The following is a 24,138-nucleotide window of genomic DNA, read 5'->3' on the forward strand; positions in this document are numbered from 1 at the left end:
GGGGCGAGCATCTGCCCTTCTCATTGCAGGCTTTGCAGCTAGTTTGCTCGGAATACATCGGTTTTCCCCCTCTGACATACAGGTGCAGCAGAGGGAAGTGGAATCAGGGAGATACAGAGCGAGCGAACGAGCTGCACAAAGGTAAAACGGGACTGCATGTCTTTGTGTGGCTCCTGGTTTTAAGGGGGGCGGGGAGGGGAGGGAAGGTTCTGCCTGTTAAATAGGGAGCGATTGGAAAGTAGGGGGTTGCAAAAAGAAAAAGAGGAAGCATCTGAAAAAAGGGGAGTGAGGAGAGAAGCAGGAAGGGAAAGAAAAGAGGAGGTAAGGTAAGGAGAGAGAATAAGAAAGAGGAAGGGAGACAGAAAAGTGCAGAAGGGCAGAGAAACGGGGAAGGAAAGAGGCAGGGAGAGAGAAGAGTAGAAAAGTAGAGAGTGAAGGGGAGAGGCAGACCCTCGCCCCCTTGTGCTGTGCAAGCCTAGTGGTGCCTCCTTTCTGGTGACTCTGGCTAGCCCCTCCATATTATGTCTGCGCTCCGAAGGAAATTCGGGGACGATTACCAGGTAGTGACCACCTCTTCCAGTGGCTCAGGCTTCCACCAGCAGCAAGCGGCAGCAGCTGCTCCTAGAAGAAAGAGGCAGCGGTTTGTGGACAAGAATGGTCGTTGCAATGTGCAGCATGGCAACTTGGGCAGCGAGACAAGCCGCTACCTGTCGGACCTGTTCACCACCCTGGTGGACCTCAAGTGGCGCTGGAATCTTTTTATCTTCATTCTCACTTACACTGTGGCCTGGCTCTTCATGGCCTCCATGTGGTGGCTCATCGCCTACATGCGGGGTGATCTGAACAAAGCCCATGATGATAACTACACTCCCTGTGTGGCCAATGTCTACAATTTCCCCTCTGCCTTCCTGTTCTTTATTGAAACTGAAGCTACCATTGGCTACGGCTACCGCTATATCACTGACAAATGCCCCGAGGGTATCATCCTCTTCCTCTTCCAGTCCATCCTGGGCTCTATTGTGGATGCCTTCCTCATTGGCTGCATGTTTATCAAGATGTCCCAGCCTAAGAAGCGGGCAGAGACACTGATGTTCAGTGAGCATGCTGTCATCTCCATGCGGGACGGCAAACTTACCCTTATGTTCAGGGTAGGCAACCTTCGCAACAGCCACATGGTCTCCGCACAGATCCGCTGCAAGCTACTTAAAGTAAGTTCATGGTCCTGTTCTTGCCCTCTCCTTGGCGGTCAAACATCCTCATGAACCATTCATCTCTCCGTACAGCTCTTGTGCTGCTGTCTCCTTCGCAGAGCCCATCCAACTCCTCCTTCACTTTCCTCTTCTCTCCAGAACCTTCATACCATCTCTTCCTCTGCGTTACCACCTCCTGCACATTCCACTGCCTCCTGTAGTCCTCATGCTGCCTCTTCCTCCACAGAGCACTCACATTTCACCCTTCACCCTCTCCCCAGAATTCTCTCACCTTTTCTTGCACCTTTCCCCGTTCCCTTGAAGCACTCACACTTTCTTCCCCTTTCACCAACCTCCTTCTCCCCAGACCACTCTCAGCTCCCCTTCTACTTTCCCACCTCTTCCAGAGAGCATTCAAGATGATTTCTCCACCTTACCACTTCTGACTTCAATACCTTGCTCCTCTTCTCTCCAGAGCTTTTCCATTATCTTTTTTCTGCTTCTCCTTCCTTTCTCCTTTCTTTACAGCACTCTCAGCTCCATCACCTTCCTTCTGAGCTCTCCAGTTTCCACTTTCCTCTTCTTTCTCCAGAGTTCTTGCATTCCCACTCTATCAGAATTCATCTTCATTCAATCATCTTCATTTTCAAAGCATTAGATTCCCAAGTCAGAGTTAACTTTTAAACTCTCCTCCATCCAGGTCAGTTTTTTAAATCAACATTTTTCTTTGTTTGCTTCTTTGAGTGTCAATCTTTGGAGTATCTTGCAAGCACAAGAGTATTTTCTACAGTTGGCCTTTAACTTTTGGTCTCTGCACCCTTTACACTATAGTTTGCTGTCAACACATTTCCAGTTTGGTTATTATGTCTATTCAGCACCGTAATATGTGTGCATTTTATAGACAGAATAGGTAGATTCCTGCCCTTAACATTATACAGCCTACATTTTGAGCTGTTAAGTAAACAGGGTCTATTTTTAAAGAAAGCAATCTCCATTCAGAATCTCTGGTTATTGTTTTAACTTTTGTTTTTGTTTTGTCAATTTTCTGGTGTATCTTTTTTTGAATAATATTGAGGGCCAGTCACGGAGATTTGTGCGTATAGTTCATTAACTTCATGGGAGGCCTAATCTCAAGATAGTGGGTTTTAAAATTGTATAGATGATTTGTAAGGAAAACTGACCATTATACTGACATTTTAAATATAATTTAACATCCTTACATGATCTAGAATAAACTTAGATTCAAGTCAAATTTGTTCCAAAACCTAAAAACAATTTAAATATTTCTATGGTGCTCTACAAGAAAAATTCTGTGGTAAACAGTACATATTTTAAAATATCAACCTGAAGTGTTTGCAACTCAGACATTTCAGTATTTTTATAGGGCTTGATCTAAAATGCATTGACTTCAGTCTCTCCCATTGACTTCAGTGGGTTTTGGATGAAGCCCCTAGATTATAGTAGTCTGCAAATGAAATTGACTAGAATTTGATAATAAATACTCATCCTCTAGAAAATGGATATTCACTACACTAAAATATTGAAAACTCAAAACATTTTTTTAAATATTCTCGAGGGTTATTGGTAACAAAGGTTAAGGTATTCTCCCTCTCCCAAGCCAAATTCTGCTCTCAATTACCCCTGTGGAAGTCCTTTAAAATTATGGCAGGTCCATAGTTTTAACTAAGGCCCCAATCCTGCAATTTGAAAAGTGTTAGCAGAGTCCCATTGATTTCCAAACAATGAGGTATATATGCCACAGTATGGTTAAATGCGGAGGCTGCAACTTTATTAAAACTTTGTAAATTACCTGGCAGGGCTATTCTAGAGAAGGTTTCAACTGGTCATCAATGGCTCCAGCTTGGCAGACGTAAGGGTGGAAGTGAGGGCAATGCCCACTCCGGCCTGCCCAGGAACCCTGTCTGGAAGCCAAGGTCCCAACCTCTTCCCCCCTCCTCCATGCACGAGGTAGAAGAGATGAGGAGACCTCACAGTGTGTGAGACATGGGAGCGTACCCCTTTATCGTGCAATGCTATGCTTGGGGTCCTTGCCCAAGCAGCCCCTTGGGTTACATGGACCTCACTTTGGACCCTTTTGAGCCCAACAACTGTACTAGAAACTTTTAAAGTCATGACAGATGTTATTTAAACCCTAAATCTGGACCTCCAGGATGATGGCTGGAAAGTGAAAAATCCCACATAGAAATTTGACAGTTTTGTCATATGGGGAAAAATCCCTTCCAGAGCCCGAAGAAAACTTGGCAATCAGCTTTCTCCTGGCATCATAAGAGATCTAGCTCACTAGAGAAGGGTGGGCCTGGAAAAGAGCCCAACATGGCTGCTCCCAAGCACCAAACAGACACAGCGTCCACCTTCTTGCTGCCCCGTAGGGGAGAGATAATCAGCTGGCCCTTCCCTACCCTCCATGTCCAATGGCAGCAGCAGTAGTAGGCAGGACAGGCCCCTCCCCCCACCCCACAGCACAGGGAATGGGGGTGGGAAATGAGAAAGAAGCAGCACCTTCCCCCTCTCCCATACACACATGCTATGGGGAGGGAGAACCTGGGGAAGTGCAGGAGCGGTGCCCCAGCTGCTCCTGCTTCAGATCTTTCCCTCTCCCCCCACTTGTGGGGGTGTCCCTGTTGCTCCTGGACCCATCAACAGTGCACACTGCCTATCCAGATGAGCACCAGTACAAGTGTCTCACTACATGGATTCAGTGGCAGGATTGTGGCATTTGGACCTGAACAAACACTTCCAAATGAGATTATTCTCTATTTTCAGTTGTATTTGGAGAACCAGGTCCATAGTTGTGTCCTAATTCATGGTAAAGTCTAACCTCCAAATATGGTGTTAGCCCACACATTGTCCTCAACTTCAGTGAATTTTTCATATGCATCATAGGATAGAAAAATTTATAGAAATTAAGTTGCTTCTTTATTACCTTGCCAGGATAATTTCCATAGATCAAAATTGAAATACTTAAGGGAGGTACTCTAACTTTCCCCCCTTGGCAGCTATTTTAGATATTTCTGATAACGAAATCAGACCTTAGTTATATATTTTCCATATCTGGTTAAAGGGGATTGTTTTCTATTATCAGTAGTTTCAATTACTAAAATAAATTGTGTGTGAAATAACCAGGTTGGTGTTCATCTAAACTTAAGAGGGCAGCAAAATAAACCATGGAACTGCTTTACATTATTAGGCTCTACTGTCCAGTTAGAGGTCTGGGCTAAAATCAGTAGTCTACCTTATATTTAATTATTTTAAGGCGTTCAGCCCTGTGGTACATTTCAATAACAATGCTGCTCTGTGAATTAAAAAGTTCTCCCTTTGTGTAATTTTGGCATGCCCCTGCAAAGGATTATAAAAGCTGAAGCTGCTTTTAGAACTTGCCATGATTTCACAAAACTTAGCAAATATTACAGATCTGAGTGCATGACTCTATAATCACTTTTTATGCTTGGTTTGGAAGAGTGAGCCAGTTCATGAGTGAGATTTATTGTGCAAATTTGTTGAATATAAATATTTCTGTGAAGAAACTTGTGTTAGTATCAATTTAAATAAAACACCAAATGCATCGTAATATGTAGAAATAAAATCACATAAAACCAGGCTACAATTAAAGGCATTATATTAAAAATTGTACTGTAGAATGTTCATGCATACTGTACCACATAAACAGTGACAGTATGAGAGTTTGTGCATTATGGTAATTTTGAACTGGATTGTGTCCCTGAGCTGACATGCATAGAGGGTGCTCTCCCCACACACATGTCTCCCTAGGCTTTGTGGAAATGTGTCCTTCCTCAATTTTTCAGACCTGGTGGAGAGCTCTCTGCGAGGATGGGGATGTGTGTGTGGAGTGAGCTAAAGGAGAAGGGTAAGTTAGGGGCCAGAAAATGGCTAGAAGCTATGTACACTGACCCCAACTAGCTCTGCAGGGTATACTCTGAAAAGTTTGTGAATCTCTCTTCACCATGGATCGTCCAACATGCGCAGGTTCTGGGAGCTGAGCCCAGAGCATGCTGGACAAAACTTGGCTCCTAGATAGAATTATTTGACAAAAAAATTCTGCAGTGAGAGTGATCTTGTAGGCAAAGGAAAACTTTAACAAAGAGTACTGAAATGTGTAAATAGTCTTTTAAAAAAGTTTTCCATTCCAGTATAGTACTTGGAAAATTTTTCACTGATTTGTGAGACCTATGTTGGATTTTCTTTGTTTGAGGAACACAGGACATTCATTTTAGAGGTTAGTTAAACATTGTTTTATCCCAAGACAAAGTAATAAGATTGGAATTTCAAAGTTATCTCTACAGCTGGTTTGAAGAAAACCTTCTATTAAGATGCTCATTTGATGGAAAATGGCTTTTTCAACAAATTAGAATTTTTCACAAAAATGTAAGTTGTTGAAATATTTTTGTTTTTTGCTGAAAAAACCCCCCAAAAAACTCAAAGTTCTGGAAAATGTTTGGTTTTGAGGTTTTTTGACACAACTCCAAAAATTTTGAAGAATTTTGACAAAAGTGAAAACCATGTCATTTCTGTTGACTCCTTTATCTCCCCACTCCCTATCCTCTGCCTCAAATATATAAATATATATTTCCCAGTCTTCTCTGGTTAACTCTGCCCATCATCATAAAGTTCATTTGAGATCACTTGCAAACTACAATCCTATTGTTTAAAATAATGTAGGGGCCAGACTCTTATACTCTTGTTCAGATTGAGTAGCACCTTGACTTTGGTAGGACCTCTTGTGGAATAATGGATTATATCACAGCTGTGAAATGTAAAGATTCTGTAGTGTAACATTAGGGGTATCTTGACCCTAGTTCAGGGTACCAAGGGGAGCACAGTGATGAACATCATATGCAGGGTAGAGTGATTTCATTTCATATCATGATTTGGACACCCACAGAACATTCTACAGCTTTGACTAGATGTTCTCTGCCATGTGCTGAGTGGCTGTTTGCTCCAACCCTCTCCTTTCCCCTCCCTTACAATTGCTTCATCTCTGCTTCAATCCACACCTGCACTTCTTATCTTCTCCCCTGCCCTGTGTCTCTCCTTCCTTTGAATATTCCCTCTCCCTTCACTCTTCTTTCCATTTCAGCTTATTCCTCTTACCTAAACCAAACTCCCTTTTTCCCCTCCCTCCGCCCTAAAAAAAATTGTGGAGCTAACATGTTTGCCACCGTCACATTGTTCACTCTGTTTGTGTGTTATACTTTTTCCCTCACTCTGTGTCTGTCTTGTCTATTTACACTGTACGCTCTTTGGAATGGGGATTGTCTGCTACTCTGTAGAGTGTCTAGCCCAATGGGGCTCCATTCTTAGTTCATTCTTAAGGCACTACTATAGAAGACTTTATTATTAATAATAAATTAGCCTCAGGCTTCGTCAGGCAAATTTGAAAATGTCATTGTAACATCATATTAAAATGTATGATGAACTAGATTATAAATGTTGGGTTTTTAAAAATGCAAATTAAGGCTCTGATCCTGGAAACGTGATTAGATAGGTAACTTTATTCCTATGAATACTTCAGTTGGACTCATAATGTGATTAAAGTTTAAGCATGTGCAAAAATGTTTGCAGCAGTAGCCATTAAAATTGCATTTTTATTAAAACCAGTCTTCATAGCATAAAATATTGTCATGTCAGAATAAAAGAGCTTCAGCATTAACAATGAAAAGTTATTTAGACTTTCAATATATTATCAGTTATTGGTGAACTTTTTTTATGCACATAGGCCAAAATTTTCAAAAATAGGAGCCTAAAATTAGGATCCTAAACCCATATTTAGGGAGCTGAGGGTGGGATTTTCCAAAGCACCTAAGTGACTTAGGAGCACAAGTCTCATTGACTTCAAACTGCAAATCTTGATAGAGAAATATAGCCTGGTCTAAGTATTTCAGCCTTCTTGACTTGTGGAAGTTTAATATATCAGAAAGTGGCAGATATAACATGCACTTTTCGCTTATTGGTTTTGTGTCTGAATTTGTTTTGCTCATAATAAGAGCAGCATTGAAACCTTGAACTTTTCCTTTTCACTACAGATGAGGATTTTAAGTGTGACACTTATTAGTAAAAAAAAAAAAAAATAATAATAATCTCCATGTAAATCTGAAATTCCACTAACATTTACTACCACGACTAACGAAATTCTACTAACACTACACCCAGTTTGGAAACTAATTAAAGAAACAACCACAAAACATCTACATTAGCAGTTTAAAGTGGTAATAAAAAAAACATGGAAATAAAAAAATCTGATTTAAATATAATCAATTTAAATAAAAAATCATTATTTAAAATGTTTTAAAGGTCAAGTTTTACATTATTTTTTAAAAATCATGATTTTTATCTCCATTGACCAGCTGCTGATCCATTAGGACAAGTGGCTGAGGAGGGACAGGGAATGGGTAGAACCATTGCTCTTGCTCCTTCAGCCTACTGAGTTGGTCAACCACTTGGGAGGAGGGCGCATGCTATGTATTGAAAGGGTGCAACAAATTGCTCCCCACTTCCAGTACAACCGGGATGCTCCTGACTCTATTCATGGGTTGGTGCTATTACATACTACTCCTTATTTGGGATGTACATATAATGCAGTAAAGCATCAAGAGGTTTGCAAGACTATGAAGTATCATGCATCGGAGAATACTGAGAATATCCTGGAAATCTCAGTAAATCAAAAATCCTGAGCTGAACCCTCTCAAGATCAAAAATCATGAAGCAGAGCTCAAAACCTCATGAGATTTGCCCCACAAATCATGAGATTTTCAGAAACATCATTAAACCATGTTTTTTTTAGTCTGTCTTGTGACTTTTTAATTCCCCTCTACTCTTCTGGGTATGTGTGTGAGATAGTTTCAGGTTGAAAAGTCAACCTTTAATGCACACAAAATGCATGCCTCTTCCTGGCTGCTCAGATGGAGACTCCACTTACCATCTCCTCACCCCTAAGCTGTGGCAACTTCCAGACATTTCCTTTTAATGTCTTGACTCCCTTCTGCCTTGATGCTTCTCTTCTTCCCTGGACCCAGCAGCACCACTTTTTCAGCTCTCCCCCTCATTGCCTTGCTGCCCCCCCAGGATTTCTCTGTCTGGATCCCAAGCAACACTGCGTTCCCCTGGCTGCTTTGGGAGGACTCCCCTTTTCCACTGCTACCACCAGGCTGGGAGAGCTGCCATCTGATACCTCCATCTCCCACCCCATCACTGTTCTCTGCACCCCCTTCAACCTCCCTCCTCTCCCCATTCCCTCTGCAACTCCTAAATTTGCCTCCTTTTCTCCCCCCCCCCCGCTCCCCCTGACCATAGCCTTTATTAAGGACAGCCTCACATCCACATGGATCTGGACTGTAGGGAAATGGTGGCCATCTTGCTGGCGTCAGCCCCGTTGGCAGTAATAGGAGATAGTGGCCATTTTGAATATTTATGAAAATTAATATGTTGTCAATGTCAGCCTTTCATTATTTTTTCATGAGAGAGGTAAGTGAACCCCCCCGAATTGCTAGTTATGATAAAATGTAGAGAGGTGGCAATACTGCACTCTCATTCAGCTGCCCCTTGTGATGTAGCTCAGCTGAGATCTCCTGTCCATCAGGGTTATAGGAGTTGCTGCGGCTGGCCACCAAGGGCTGCTGTATAACCTGCCAAGCAGGCAGCCAGGAGGCCTCCATACCTACTCTCTTCCTGGCTTCCCCTACTGGATCCAGGGGGAGATGCCACTGGGAGGGTTTAGGCAGTGGCAGAAGGTGAGGGGAAAAGCCCAACTTTACCTCAGACAGCTCCATGCAGCAACCAACTATCCCCTACAGCAGGGGTTCTCAAACTGGGGGTGGGGTCATGAGGTTATTATATGGGGGGTCACAAGCTGTCAGCCTCCACCCCAAACCCCGCTTTGCCTCCAGCATTTTTAATGGTGTAAAATATATAAAAACGTGTTTTTAATTTATAAGGGGAGGTCGTACTCAGAGGCTTGCTATTTGAAAGGGGTCACCAGTACAAAAGTTTAAAAACCACTGCCCTACAGCCTTCATCACCCATCTTAGCTACCTTAACATCCCCCAGACTTTCTGCAGAATGCACCCCCTCTTTCCCCCCACACACCCCCTCATCCACGACTTTTGAGTTTTGTGTAGCTCCGTGCCCCACCTTAAGTGCTTAAGGCAGGTTGTGTTGCTTATAAACTGAAGTTTATGGTTGTAAGCAAAGTATTTTTAGCTATTCAAAGTGCATACAAAACACAGTGGAGCAGCACCAATTTTGGCAGCTATTGATTTATATGCCATCGTGTTGTAACCATGTCACCAAGTTTAGTACAAGACTGTTTTCAGTTGCATTGTTTTTTTACATTATTGAAGTGACCACAAGACTGCTAACAAAAACAATTCCCTTCCAAAAATGTCTGGTGGCACACCTGTATGTTTTTGGCAAAAACAGTGTTCCTTGGAGAAGCACAGATAAGGATATTTGTACAGATGTGTTTTAGATGTTTAATTTGATTTGATATATTTACATAAAGCTCATTGTTTTGTGGTAGGATGTGATAGCAGAGGCAACTCACTCACTCCTATCTACAATGGATTTAAATTCATTGTTGCATTGGAATCCTGTTTTAATAAAATGCAATAAAATCTCTTCGGCTTTTCTCACCCCGCCCCCATATTTCACAGCTAAAACTTCAGGGCTATAAAATATAACCTGTGATTACATGTGAATCTGAAAAATGATTTTCTTAGAGACTGGCTTTGGGATTTTTGGTATAGTTCTAAAATGTATAGGACCAAATCCTGAGAGAGGACCATAAAAATAAACAGGCAATTACATCCAATCTCAAAATGGAATTATAGCACTATCATTTAAAAATTAAACTGGATGCTTCAGAGTACTGGACCTGTGGCTTTCATGGTTCTTGCTCTTCCACTGCTCCCATTTTGGTTAACCCTGAAATTTCATAGAGAATTCCTCATTTATGTGTCCTCTCTCTCTCTCTCAATTTCCCTTTTCTGACCCTCTGTTCTGCTTCCTATCTGGAAGGGTCTTTTGGTTTCAGAGGCTTTTAATATACAGCCGCCAGAGCAGATTCCTCTGCTGCTTAAAAGCTGGATCTTTCTCTCAAGGCAACCAGTATGACTTCCTCTGGTACCATAACTGGTCGGATTTTGTAATTCACTGCTATGCTGACTATAATACCATCAACACTACAATCCAAGGGCACATGTGTACATATATATATCTATATACACCTCTACCCCAATATAACGTGACCTGATATAACATGAATTTGGATATAAGGCGGTAAAGCAGTGTTCGGGGGGGGGGGCTGCGCACTCCAGCGGATCAAAGCAAGTTCGATATAATGCGGTTTCACCTATAACGCGGTAAGATTTTTTGGCTCCCGAGGACAGTGTTATATCGGGGTAGAGGTGTATATACACATACACACTTTAAATATATGCAGATACAGTTTTATTTTTGTAAATGTTTACAGTCCCAGTATAATTAATTACAGATGCCTTCTGAATTATAACAACAAAAGACATAATTAGAGGAAATAATACAAGCTGGATCTTGCCAACATTTAAGAATGTAACTCTATCAGTGTGTGTAATCCCCTTGATTTAAATAAGACTATCCATGTTAGTAAAGTTGCATGCAAGATCTGGCCTACATCAGCAATGAATAGTTTAAAAAAGTATTACAATATTACTTTAAACCAGAAACTTCATTTTGGTCACTTATATCAAAAGTTGGTATTGGCAGATGTGCCAGTTTTTGACTTACCGGTAGTTCACTTTTACTTAGAGAAAATAACTTCTCTGTTGTATAAAGTAAAGTCAACAATAAATTGTGGTTACCAGCAAAGGCTACAGTGATCTGTGCTAGCCAGCATAGTCAGAGCACTAAGAAAGGGAAATAAAGAATCAGAGCAACAGCAGGAGGTGGGAGAGAAGAAGGGAAAAATATGGCAGAGCAGCAGGAAAGGAGGTGTATTGAGTCAATAGGAAGAGAAGAAGGAGGGTGATATATGGTAACAGAATTGCAAAGTGTCCTTTGTTACTATACATCATATGTAAATTAGTAATCCAAAAATTATATAAAGATTTAATTTTTGTGCGAGATCATGGCTATATTAACAAATCATTTGCATTTCACTCAGTTTATTGCCTGAGCCACTTGATGAAATTAAGTACATAAAGTTGTTGTATTTAGTTATTGAAGGTAGGATAATTTTCTCTTTATAACCTGGTAATTTACGAGGTTAAAACTAATTGGAAATAAAATGGAAGATTCCTTCATATATTATAAGGCAGAAGGGACCATTGTGATCATCTAGTCTGACCTCTTGTATGACACTGGTGTTAGGACTTCCCTGAATTATTCCTGTTTGAACTAGAGCATATCTCGTAGAAAAACATCTTGATTGTCAAATGTCCAGTGACGAAAAATCTAACACAGCCCTTGATAAGCTGTTCCAATGGTTAATTATCCTCTCTTTTAAAATTGTGCACTGTATTTCTAATCTGAAAGTGTTCTGGTCTTGCTTAAATTTAAATTTTATACATGTGAGTAGCCACATGAGTTCTTACTCATGCAAGTAAGGCCGAGGGTCTACTTGTGTGAGTAAGGACTCATCAAAAGGTTTTCCAGAACAAACCTTAAATGAGTACCATAAACTTGAAATCTAGTCAAATTTTAATAAATGTGTTAAAAGTGGTTTCTGATTCTATACCTGCCCTTGAATCCCTCTGCTAATTTTTGTGGTTTTTACCATCACATTTTCCTATTTAAAAAAACAAAACATTTTTCCTCCCATCCTCTGTTGCAGAGTAAATAATTTTCACAAACAGAAAGAAAACTGACAAGCTAACGCTCCAAACCTGCCTTTGCACAAGAGGAGTGCTGTGTCCATGCAGAGCCCATTGTAGGACAAGGGCCTGATCACATGTGAAACAGTAAAACTGACTGTATGCAAAATGCTGTCAAATGGACAAAATAAACAAAGTGGAAAATCACATTCTGGTCTGCAGTATTTTAACCAATAATTGCTACAATACCTAAGCTTACTGTAACTGAAAGAAAAACAATTTCCCCATAATTTTGAAATATGTACATTTGAATAATAGACACACAATGTAGCATAGTTCTAGACACACAATGTAGCCTATAAAGCAAAAGTTTCAATTAAATCAGATTAAAAAGTGTCTTTCACAGCACTGGAATGATATTTCTCATCTTTATTGTTACAGCCATAAAATATGACCTTTTTTTTTTTTTGAAGTGTAAAACTCGGAAGGTTTGGTTAAAAAAAACGTAATGTTGCTGCCTTATACAGGTAGATTAAGATAATCAAAAATGGAAAAAAAAAGTGGTAGTTGTCATCAACATTTTGAAATCTGTGAATTTTTCCAAACTGCTTTAAAATAGATTCCATTTGAAGCTTGATTTGCAGAATTGCCTTTGATATTCCAATTCTGCTACCTACCAAATAGCTTTCATAATGACTTGACATTAAACCTAGAAAGCTTGCATCCTGTTTCCCTTGTTCACTAACAAACAGAGTCATGCAAAAGAATAACATGAAGGAGGACATATGACCTGTTTTTGATAAAAGGCAGTTTTAGCTGTTTGTGTTAGTCTTGTGATATATTTTAAATATAAAACAAAGCATAGAGCAAAATTGAAGGGCTTGTCAGCATTGCCATGCAGTTTGAACTATGGGGCTATGAATAGCAATGCGCACCAAAGTGCTGCACTGTAACTCCCCTGTGTGGATGCTGCTGGCGCAAACTAAAAGGTTCCTAGTTCATATTAATGTAATCCTCTTCAAACTGTATTACACTAATGTGAACGAGGAACCTTTTCACTCACACCTGCGACATCCACATGAGGGAGTTTGAGTGTAGCACTTTGGTGTACACTGCTATTTAGGCCACCGTAGTCTGAACTGCAGGGCAGTGTAGAAGTGCCCTGAGAATCTATACATCATATAATAATAAACCCCACGGGCTTTATTTGCAACTTATAATTACCAGTGTACATTTAGATATGGTGAAATTTACCCAGCTTCTTAAGAGACACAGAAGTTCCTAATACTGCAGAACTGCCATGGTTATGCTGCATGAGACAAGGAAAGAGGACTCCATACTCCTTGCATGCAATAGAATTGGGCTCCAGGACTGTGTTGTGAAGGGCAGTGTGGGTGTGGTGTTTTGGTGGCAGGCCTAGCTAGTGCGCTTGAGATTATACAGATGCTAGTTCAGGTGCTGAAATAATAATGACCTGCAAAGTTTAATTTAAATATGCTGATTTTTTTAAACAAGGTTTATTTGAGCTGAGACTTTGAACTTCAACATTCAGCTCAGAATATTTTTACAGATTTGTTATGAAGTTCTTCAAATACAGCTTATAGGAAAGAAGTTGACAACCATTAACTACAACAACAAACACCACTCTCTACTCTGTGATTATGCAGTTATGCACACTGAGTATGTAGTTATTATAGAGTAAAATCTTTTAAGGGAATACTTTAAAATACGTTTTCTACTCACTTTTACACTGCCATTAAGCATTGTTAATCAGCTTCCATACACCTGCATTTCATTGAGCAGCCCATTAATACATTTAAATGCAGTAGATTTATGTAATAAGTTTATTATAATAGAAGGCCTATATGTGGCCTTGTGACTCTTTGGTCTTCTGGATACATTCTGTAGCATGCAGTGGTTTTATATTACATTTTAACATATATACACCAGTGGCAATAGGTTAAACTTGTAGGAGGGGCAATGTAACTCTCTCTGGCTGCACAGATACTCATTAATGGCCTGAATCTGCCGCCCTGACTCTCAGAGTGTAGTCCCTTACATATGAATAGTCCCATGGACTTGATTGCAACCACTTGCCTGATAGTAGCAGAGCTCTAATTAAGGGTACTTTTAAAATTTCCTTTCAACTGGTTTTGTGGTTTTTCAATGAACTCTTGCTGCTTTTCTCTGGGGCCCCCTAGTCAAACATGCACATTTACACTCTGTCGCCTGAGCTATCATGGGAGGAGCTGCCCCTGCATGAATACTTCTTTTGACTGAGCTGTTCTATAAAATTAAGGCTGTGAATGAGCTGCAGAATTGGATTAAAGGCACATTTATTTTACTCTGATTTTTTATTTCCTAACTTTTCAGTGTGGCAGTGCCCCAGGTGTCCTGGTGGCAGAACCACCACTGATGTACACCCACTTCTGTAATTTGTGTTAACAGACATTTTTTGGTCAGGCATTTTTCCAAAGCTCATGAGTTGGTGAGCTGTAATTATAGTAAGATGTATATCGTAAATAATTCATGCATGTTCTGTATGAACAACATTGGGTTTCTGCCTGGTTTTCTACAACATATCTGCATAATGATTTGTTTGGATTTTGTCTCAGATGATTGATAGTGCAAAGTGTTGGCAATGATGTGAATTGCTGTCAGGCTGTCTCGAAAATTGCTGTACTAGCGGTGATTTTTTTTCTCTTTTTTTCTGCATGCTTGTCTAGTCTCGGCAGACACCTGAGGGCGAGTTCCTCCCTCTCGATCAACTTGAACTGGATGTAGGTTTTAGCACAGGGGCAGATCAACTTTTTCTTGTTTCCCCACTTACGATCTGCCATGTGATTGATGCCAAAAGCCCCTTCTATGACCTCTCTCAGCGAAGCATGCAAACTGAACAGTTTGAGATTGTCGTCATCCTAGAGGGCATTGTGGAAACAACTGGTGAGTAAAAAAAAAACAACAACCCAGCAAAACATATGTTTGTATATAGTTTATAATTGTGTTGCTTTTTCCAAAGGTGAAATAGATCTTTACAATGGCTTTTACTCAATTGTAGTAGAATGTCATTAATGCATACAAGGTGACTGTACACCTATTTTCAAGTGAACTACATATTATTTGAGCTATTGTGTTGAAAACTAAAATGTATGTTTTATAAATATGCATCTGCATGCTCAAGAGGGTTGGTGAGCTAATAAAATAACAGTAGATATCTGTAGAAATTGATTCAGCTGCTCAGTTGTGCCTGTATCAGGCGTTTTGGAATGTAGAAAATAAATGACAGATGCATGCAGGTCTGTTCTCATTGCAGTTTTTACTGTAGAATAATGTATTTTATGTTTGCTGCAAGGTACATGCATGATTGTGTTGGAGTTACCAGTGGACAGACTCACCAGTAGGCTTGTGTGCATGCTAATAAGCATGACTTCAATGGGAGAATATTTAGAGATAATACATTTAGGAAAATATTCTATTTACTATTTTTTCAGTTCATATTTTTGTTTTTAAATATTTTTGTACTACCCAAATGTAATAGGGGAAAATGTTTAAAATAAAGAGAAACTTTTGATATTAGATTCCTTGTAAAGGAGAAAAGTACACTGTATACATAAACAAGGGAGTATATTTTATGGAGAATCTATGCCATTAACTGTATTTTTAATCCAAACATACTGTTCTAATTCTGAACATTGTCCGCACTAATGCAATTTGAATACACCTTCTTCGGTTCCAAAAAATACCAGTTTTTTGAGGATGGAATATTGAATAATATAGGGCCATGAGCATGTGGACAAGAGTCAACATGCACAGAGGTTGTGGCAGGATAGAAGCCAGAGGGCCTAAACTCGCAGTCCTTGAATAAATTCAGTACAGCTTCCACTGAAGTCAGTGAGAGCAGAAGTAGGTCCTCTGTCCTTATTTAACTAAAACTCCTGCTAACGTTAGTGAGTGTTTTGCTTGTGTAAAATCTTAAGGACTAAGACTCAGAATGTTTATATAAACAGAACTACTATGCATATGCTATTTATTAGAGATTGGTGATATTGGGAAAAGAATTCTGCAAATAATCATTGGAATTTTTAAACTTGCTTTGGCTGTGTTTTCACCCCCTTTTTAATTCAATGTTTGTAAATATTCTAGTCTTAAAATGGTCTTCATATTATCAAAAATAAGCTGCTGGGAGTAGGATCTTATTCTGCAAACCCTAACTCACATGAATTTGCAGGATCAGGAGCGAGATTTATAGAAGTAGACAAAAGTGGGATAAACGAAGTGAAAAATAATATATATGGATAAAGCATGAAAAAATGAAAGAGCTTAGAGTACAATAGAGAGAATGTGAACAGAAGATAGAAGAGGAGAAGCTCAGAGAGAAAGCAACCCAATTCTTGAATTAACTGGTGAGAGATGAAGCAGAATTAGACTATTAGAGTTTGAGAATGGAGAAGAAACAGTGGAATGCAGCAGGGAAAGCAGGCTGTGAGAAATTAAATGGGAAAAGGATGGTACTGTAAGAGGACTAAGAAAGAAAAAAAAAGGGAGGGCTGATTTCATACAAAATACATTTGGCATCTGCACTGTGGACAGTTTTTACTGTGAATCTATAGAGAAGAAAAATACAAATGATACAAATAAAGAACTGAAATAAAAAGGAAGTCTAGTCTAGTTTCTGGTGCCAAACATATTACTTATAGGGATTTATCACATGTTCCTGGATTGAACAATAAACTGTGTTTTCACTAGATTAAGTGAAAATTAGAAAGTTTCTCTCTTGTCTTTTACATTTAAAAAAAAATCCTTCTCCAGTTTTTTCCTTCCTTTCCTTCCTATTATCCCTTCCCAAAAATATACTACAAGATAAAAATTAAACAACTTTTCATTTTAAAAACTGCCCTGTAGCCTTCTTTTTAAACATACCAGTTCAGATCTTCTCTAAGGACCAGATTGTCACCTACCTGGGAAAAACTGAGAGTTCCCACTCAGACTGTCTTCTGAGTTTTTTTGGGGATGGAAGGCAGGATTTGCCCACACACAGACCTTGAAAAGGGCTTACCCCTCTAAATCTCTGGGACCCCCATGGATCTCAGGATACCTGGCAGAAGCCAGGGCTGTGCACATGGACATCCTTTCCTATGCACTAGTTTCTAGGCTCACTTGTCTTGTGATTGCTCCTGAATCTTTCATTGGGAAGGAGGTCAGTTCTTACAGTGGAAGGTGCTACCTTTGTAAGGTAACACTAACTGGTTCAGTATTATTTTGCCTGGGTTTCTGGGCTGATGATGCTGTGGAAAGATTGTCACACTCTGACCACATAGTTTTCAGATAGAGAGGCTTCTGTGATCTCTGAGACCAGGAAACACTACTCAGCCTCTTTCACATTTTGGAGGGCTTCTCCGCACCATTTGGGTTCCCCCCACAACACATAGCCTTAAATACTGCACGCTGATTTTTTTACTTATTGGATCCATTTACTGGCCTTTTTTAATGGTGTGTTCATTATAAGTTTAACTGAGATCCTTGGATCATCTTTCACCAGTGTGAGCTCTTCCTCGCTCTAAGGAAGTTACTGATGTAATGTTTTCAGTAAGGGGAGTACACTTGGCAACACACCCTACTGCCTTCATATGGTAAATTGAGGCTAATGAGGAACTCCCTTTCTGCTTTGATTTGGGGACAGCATCAGCTCTTAAGAGCATTTGGCCTTAAGAGCATAACTTTAAGGGAGAGGATCCTCTTTTGAAAATATAATAATTATGTTGCTATGACTTCTATTCATATAGCTGTCACTTCTGCAATGTCATCTAATGGTCACAGTTGAATCATAACAAAGACACAGGAAACTGTAGTATCCAAACTCCTTTGGAAGAGTGACTGTATTTCCTCAACACAGAAATGTACAAAAGCAGTTCTAGGGAAACAATATGGGTTAGGACAGAAGTGACAGATTTCTCCGTCTGCACTAGCAATATGTGTTTTCATGAGGCTTCCCAGCAGATATGGTCTGAAGCAGGAATTTTTCCTCCAAATTTGGACAGGAGGTGCAGCTTGATGTATGTTTTACTATAATGAGTGTATCTTAAATTGAAGAGTATCTCCATTATTCCAGTGGTATTCCTAACTAATATGATGTAAATGATGATGACTATGATTCCTAAGTGCCCTGCTGCCCACCTTCCATTATTGTGAGAGGTTGGGATATCTCCTTGAAGAACCAGGTAAGGGTTGTATAAAACCTACTCTTTAATTTTAAAGTTCAGCAGAGAAACAAATGGCCAAAAACAAACCAACCTTCCCCGCCCCCCGGTTTCAGCCCTACAGAATACTCCTCCTATCTATGTTAAAAGTGATCTGCTAATCTATAGCTCAAACAAGCATTAAGACTCCTGGCCTCACTGAAATCAATGATGAAATGCCCATTGACTTCAATAGGGCAGGATTTCAGCTCAGGCATAACCTACTGCTACAGCTAGGTTTCTGCTTGCTCCTTTGTTATTTTTATCAGTTGCTTAAGCGCTTCCCTTAGCTGTTCAACTCAACCCTCTTGATGATTCTGATCTTGAGAGTTGCTGAGCAAAGTGGATTGCAGCTGTATAGTATCTACCAGGATCAGTCCATACAGAATTGAGGAACAATAATTCCCATCTGGAAGGATTAAAATCTTCCTGCCAAACAACCCCTAGAACCATGAAAAACTGCAAACCACAAACATCATCATTGTATATTACAAACATTCCTATAGTAAAATTATAATCTGTGATGTATTCTGTATATTCTGAATAACAGTTGCAACAAAATGTTACCCAGTTACTAACATACATATCCCCAGAGGCCACATCTAAAGTCAATGTTCACATTACTCACCCAGCTTTTAGGTGTCCCTGGATCACATGGAGCCCCAAAGTGGAAGTAGGACACCAAAGGAAAATAGCAGTTTCCTGTGTCACTGCCTACTTTGTTAGTAATGGTTTCATGGTACGAAGAGGAGGATGTACTTCTGTATAGGTTGGCGTTGACACATGTATCAGTAAATGTATGAGGTGGCCTTGGAGAAATGCCATTCCCACTAACACACATGCCTGCTAAATTTTGCTGAATGTAATGTAACAGCAGAAAGGAGGATATAGGTGAAAGGCAGCAGCTCCACTCCCAGCTACATTAGTGGCTATAATATCACTAGTAATGCAAGAGGACATACCTGCAGGTGGATGGGGGCTGTGAAGAAACAGCCTGCCACTTTTCCTTCACAGGACTCAGCCTGGCTAGAGCTTTTTCTGCTGTGGGTTTTGGGCAGCTTTCCTTGTCAGCAGTGTATCATCTGGGGGCTTATTCTAATTGCTTCTTCCCTCATGTAGTGTAGGAGCAGTGCCTTTAGGCAAGAAGTGGCCTTCTGGCAAACAACACTCTTGGGTGAACTGGTCCCTAAGCCTGAGCCCAATATACTCACTTACAACAAACTGACATTTTGTGCCTTGCTGAACAATGATGGCCCTAAGGGAGTGTAGGAAGACAAACAGTGCTAGTGTAAGTGGGTATATTGGAATGTCTGAGACAATTCCCTTTATGGTCCCTGTTTAAACATTGCTGTTCTTAGTGCCTTCTGTAGGATTGACAGGCATGGACTTCACTCCTTCATCCATGAAATTATCTCTCAGTGACCTGCAGGTTCCCAAAACATGATTCCACTGGAAACCTTCTCAAACTTTCAGAACCCTCCCTCAATTTAAAGCTCACCAGATTTCTTGACCTGTATCTTGGTGGGTTGTCCTGCTAACCTAATGATTCACATCTTTTAGGATGAGCGCTATAAACTGTAGGTATCATAAAGTGATACCAGTATCTCTGATAGAAAAGAAGACTACATCCTCGACTGTTACATGCATGTTTGCTGAATCATAATATTCAGAAATATTCTTGTTATTGCAGGAGGATTTGTAATGTTAGAAATAATTCAATTTGTTAACAAATGAATCCTTTTTTGTGGAAAAATTAGTTTTTACATAATTTCTTCACCCTTTGGTCTCCCTCACACTTTCATATGGATTTCTGTGTTCTCTTGAGAGTACATTATTATTTCCTTACATGATCCTTGACTAACAAGCCTAAACAGTGGATTGGAGCTCTGTATCAAGGTTGGCTTTTAGCTATCCTGGCTCTTGTATTATTCCACCTCTAAATATGTACCTTTACTATTAGGGAAAAATCTCAGTAATTTCATACAGACTGGGTTGATTGCCTCAGGAATGAGAGAAAAAGAATAAGTTATATAAATTGTTTCCTAAGGAATTAAATTTGACAGTTTTGGCAAGACAACATTTAAGTTAGGCACAGTAGATTCAAGGGGTAAGAGTAACCACACCACACAGGTTTCTTTGAAATACTGTATTATTATATACTCAATCTCATTTTCTCGTTTAGTAGTAAATATTATGTGAAATAGATTCATTTTATTTATATTTGTAGAAAGAGTATAGTATAAAAACTTGTTTTACTTTAATGTGGTAAAATACATATCAGGGCACCTTACTGGCTTTTGAAAACACACACATTATTGTAAATGTTGGCAACTAGGGCTAGAAATTGCTTCTAAATGCTAGCAGGTCTTTCAGAGTGGAAGTGGAGATTTCTGTAGGATTTTATAAATTTTGCAATCCTCCCTGCAGGATTTTTCGGGCAAAAGGCTTTTAGAAAACCCAGTCTTCTATGTTGTCAGGCTATTTGGAATCATCAATAAAATAGTGTTAGTTGCCTCCAATGTACTGCTTAAATGATGCAGGAATACTCAATGAAAGTTTTAAAATGTGCTGGCTCTTTTTATGAATATACACACTGAAAAGAGCATCAGGCCAATGGAATATTAAACAAACAGCTGGAATGGTTCCTGTTGTCTAGAACTAGAACTTAATTTTCTATTATATGCAAAGTAAAGCTTCTTTTCAGTTTTTTTTCACGTCTTGTGAAATTCAGTGATCAGGTCATTAAGTTTTGTGTTTGAATGAACCTGGTTTGCAGGTCACACTAGATGGAACTAATGGCAGTATTGGAAAACAGCTTGTGATATGCCTCATGTGACCTATCCTAATCAATCCTTGTCAGATTCTACAGATAGCACAGAACAACCTCAATGCTTGTGAATGTTTAGATGGGAAAAAATTGCAATGTGTGTTGATGAAGTTCAGATGAACTTCAGCAGTTTTTGTGAATGGCATTGGTGGCAGAATTTGAACCAAAGCGTGTCCCCTCCCCCTCTCTTTTTTTCCCCTTTGATGAGAGTTTAAATTGAATCTCTCACAGAGCTCTAGTTCAGAAAAGTTTTGTTTTGTTTTATTTAGGCTGTGGCTCAGTTTAGATAATTTTTACTTTCACTACTTATCTATCTTTGTCATAAAATGTGTGCTTCTTCTTAATGTGAAGTTTTTGCTGATTGAAACCAAATACTGTCTAACTGTTACAAATGTCTCCTCTCAACAAATACCCTTCAATAAAAATGAAATTTCATGACGTCCAAGAGTAGCTTTTCATGCTTAATACTTTCACCTCTGCTTTCATAGAAGTTCTTACTTGGTTGACGAAGGAGTTTATTGATTATCCAATTTATTGATTATCCAGTAAACTTTACTCCTGCAGTAAAGAAAGGTGGAAATTATGCAGTATGCCAAGTTTTCTTGTTAAAAAGAATACAGAAATCCTAACCTTTTAAAAAATATACGTTTGATAGATCAGTAATTTTAATTTGTTAGCATCAACGTTTCATTCCAAGTCTGCATTTAGTGTAAGTTTAAGACCTTTATTTTTGATGTTGGTCATGTTTCATATATATGATAAGTCTGTGAATTCCATTACTAATCTTCAGTGATAATAAATATGAGGTGAAGGTTAGTAGTTTAATGTTTCATTTTAAATGTAATGAAGGATGAAACATTTTTGCTATGTCAAATGAACACATAAGAAGCAATGATTCAGTGATAATCCCAATTGTCCCAATCCCAGCCCCATTGAATTCAATAGCAAAAAGTCTTATTGACTGCAGTGGAATCAGGAATATGCCCCATATCTCAAAATGCACATGTAGAAGGGACTGCTTTTTACTACATGTTAATTACCACAGTGATTGCATGATTGAGGATATGCAAGGGAGTAAAATTTCTTATTCCCTAGCATTTGTTTCTGTTGCTATTCTGGCCAACATTATTTCCCCCTTTTAAGTTCCCACAATGTGGGAAGTGTTCTTGGAGAACAGCTGCCTTAAAAGTGAGCAAGGGTTTTTCTGAAGGAGTTGCAAGCAAGGGATTGGGATAGTGTTTTTTGAAGCTGCATTTAATCTAGGTGTGGGTGTCAGCCACTTTCAGATAGCAGATCTCCCACAAAACCTATTCCCATGCAAGCTCTTCTGTGGGATTGAAGGAAGAAAGCAGGGCATGGTGTTAACCATAGAGTCCAAACCTTCCCATCCTTCTCTGTCCAAGCCACATCCTGTCTGATAGCTGATGGAACGTTAGGGGCTGTTATCTTTTTGCTGTAATGGGAAAACCATTTATTAAAATGTTTTAACTTATTTTATTAAATCTGATTTGAAATTTAATTTTTAGTGTTCAAATTACTGTACATTCCAATATTATAATGACGATGTGTTGAATTTGTTACCCCATCTATCCTGGCATATGGTTGGTTCCTTTTTCCTAAGGCGGCATATCCAAAAGTCAAATTTAAGACATATGCAACAATGTACTGTATGCACCTGTTCACATGTTACATAATGCGTTTTTATTATTCTGGTGTTTCTCTCTGTAGACAAAGATCTTCTCTGTAGCCATTAAATAAACTATTGTTTGCCTAGAGAACTGCTTTTTTAAAACTTAAAATCTGACCCTAATTTCAAATTCAGTATCAAAATATTTTATTTTTAGTTCAGATGCCTTAGTTCAGTAGGGGTGAACCTCACTCTCTTCAGAGGATCAACACAGGGGTGAGTTTCAAACACAATGAATTTATATTTAGAATAGTATACGGCCTTTCTTCTGTTTTGCATCTACCTTTTTTTTTCCAAACTCATTTTACATGTCAGCACAGAATATATGATAACATAATATATCTGAATTTCAAAACATTAAGCAGCCCTGTAACACAGTTTTCTGAAGCTGCTTTCTTTTTTTATAAAATTGACTTACAGACAGTCATTATCATGGAGAAGAGATCACTTCAGAAATAATAAAATTATCACATGGGGGAGTTGTGTTTTCCCCTTCAGCTGTGAAGAGCTCACAAACTAATCCTTTGTGGTTCATATTAGACTGTTAGTCCAGTGCATTTGTTAATACTAACATGACAGAATGAACAGAAAAGGCCTTGCTTAGTGCTTATTGTTTCTATAGCTTGAGTTTAAATGGAAATTCAATACCCATCTGCCTAAACTCAGTTTTTGCTTTTTTTATGGTAAATTAGTCTCAGTACGCTCTTGAAAAGTACTGTGAACACAGGGGCCAATCCTGTAGTCTCCCAGCACAAAGAAAGCTTACTGAGTTCTATAAATGGGTGGTTTATAGGATTAGGTCCATGGAATACTTCTACCTCTTAAACTCATCCCATTTTAATAATCTAATTATAATGAATAAAGTAAAAAAAAATCCTTAGTGTAGAGAGAGAGAGAGAGAGAGAGAGAGAGTAAATTACTAAAGCTACTGCGCTGTTTTTAAAGTCAAGAATTCTAGTCAGCATTTGAAGAATCTTCATTTCAACTATGTTTTCAGCATTCTCTATCATCTCATTGATACGGATATGCCAGATATTGCATCATATAAAAATCTAGTATATGAGGTTGAAAGGAAGAACTTTATTTCCTTTTTTTTTTAAAAAAAAAGGCAAAACGAAAACCTTTGTGAAGGAAAATATGGAATTCCAATTATATTAAGAAAAAATCTGAGAGAGTTGGAATCATGAGAAAAGTATCAGGGAAACAATGTAGCACTCAATTTCTTTTAACATTGTGTTTTATATTTTGAGACTTTTCCCTTTTTTAATTCCTACAGACATTTATTTGAAAAGATCTTTAAAAATGAAAAGTTTTCCTTTAATACACGGGCTTAAGCATAGTTGGAAATAATACTGTTTTAAATGTGAAATCAAAT

At 39.0% G+C, this 24,138-nt stretch overlaps 1 protein-coding gene across 1 annotated transcript in view; it reads left to right on the plus strand.

Moving 5' to 3' along the window:
- Positions 1-521: 521 nt before the first annotated feature.
- KCNJ3 (potassium voltage-gated channel subfamily J member 3) overlaps positions 522-24,138 on the plus strand; it is a 168,804-nt gene continuing 145,187 nt past the window's right edge. Inside the window, exons 1-2 of the mRNA XM_024218000.2 lie at positions 522-1,208; positions 14,740-14,956. Of these exons, the coding sequence (XP_024073768.2) occupies positions 522-1,208; positions 14,740-14,956 (904 nt within the window). The remainder of the gene's footprint in view (positions 1,209-14,739; positions 14,957-24,138) is intronic.

Source organism: Terrapene carolina, unplaced genomic scaffold, assembly GCF_002925995.2.
Source record: "Terrapene carolina triunguis isolate 2854851 unplaced genomic scaffold, T_m_triunguis-2.0 Scaffold62, whole genome shotgun sequence".
NCBI classification, from domain to species: domain Eukaryota; kingdom Metazoa; phylum Chordata; order Testudines; family Emydidae; genus Terrapene; species Terrapene triunguis.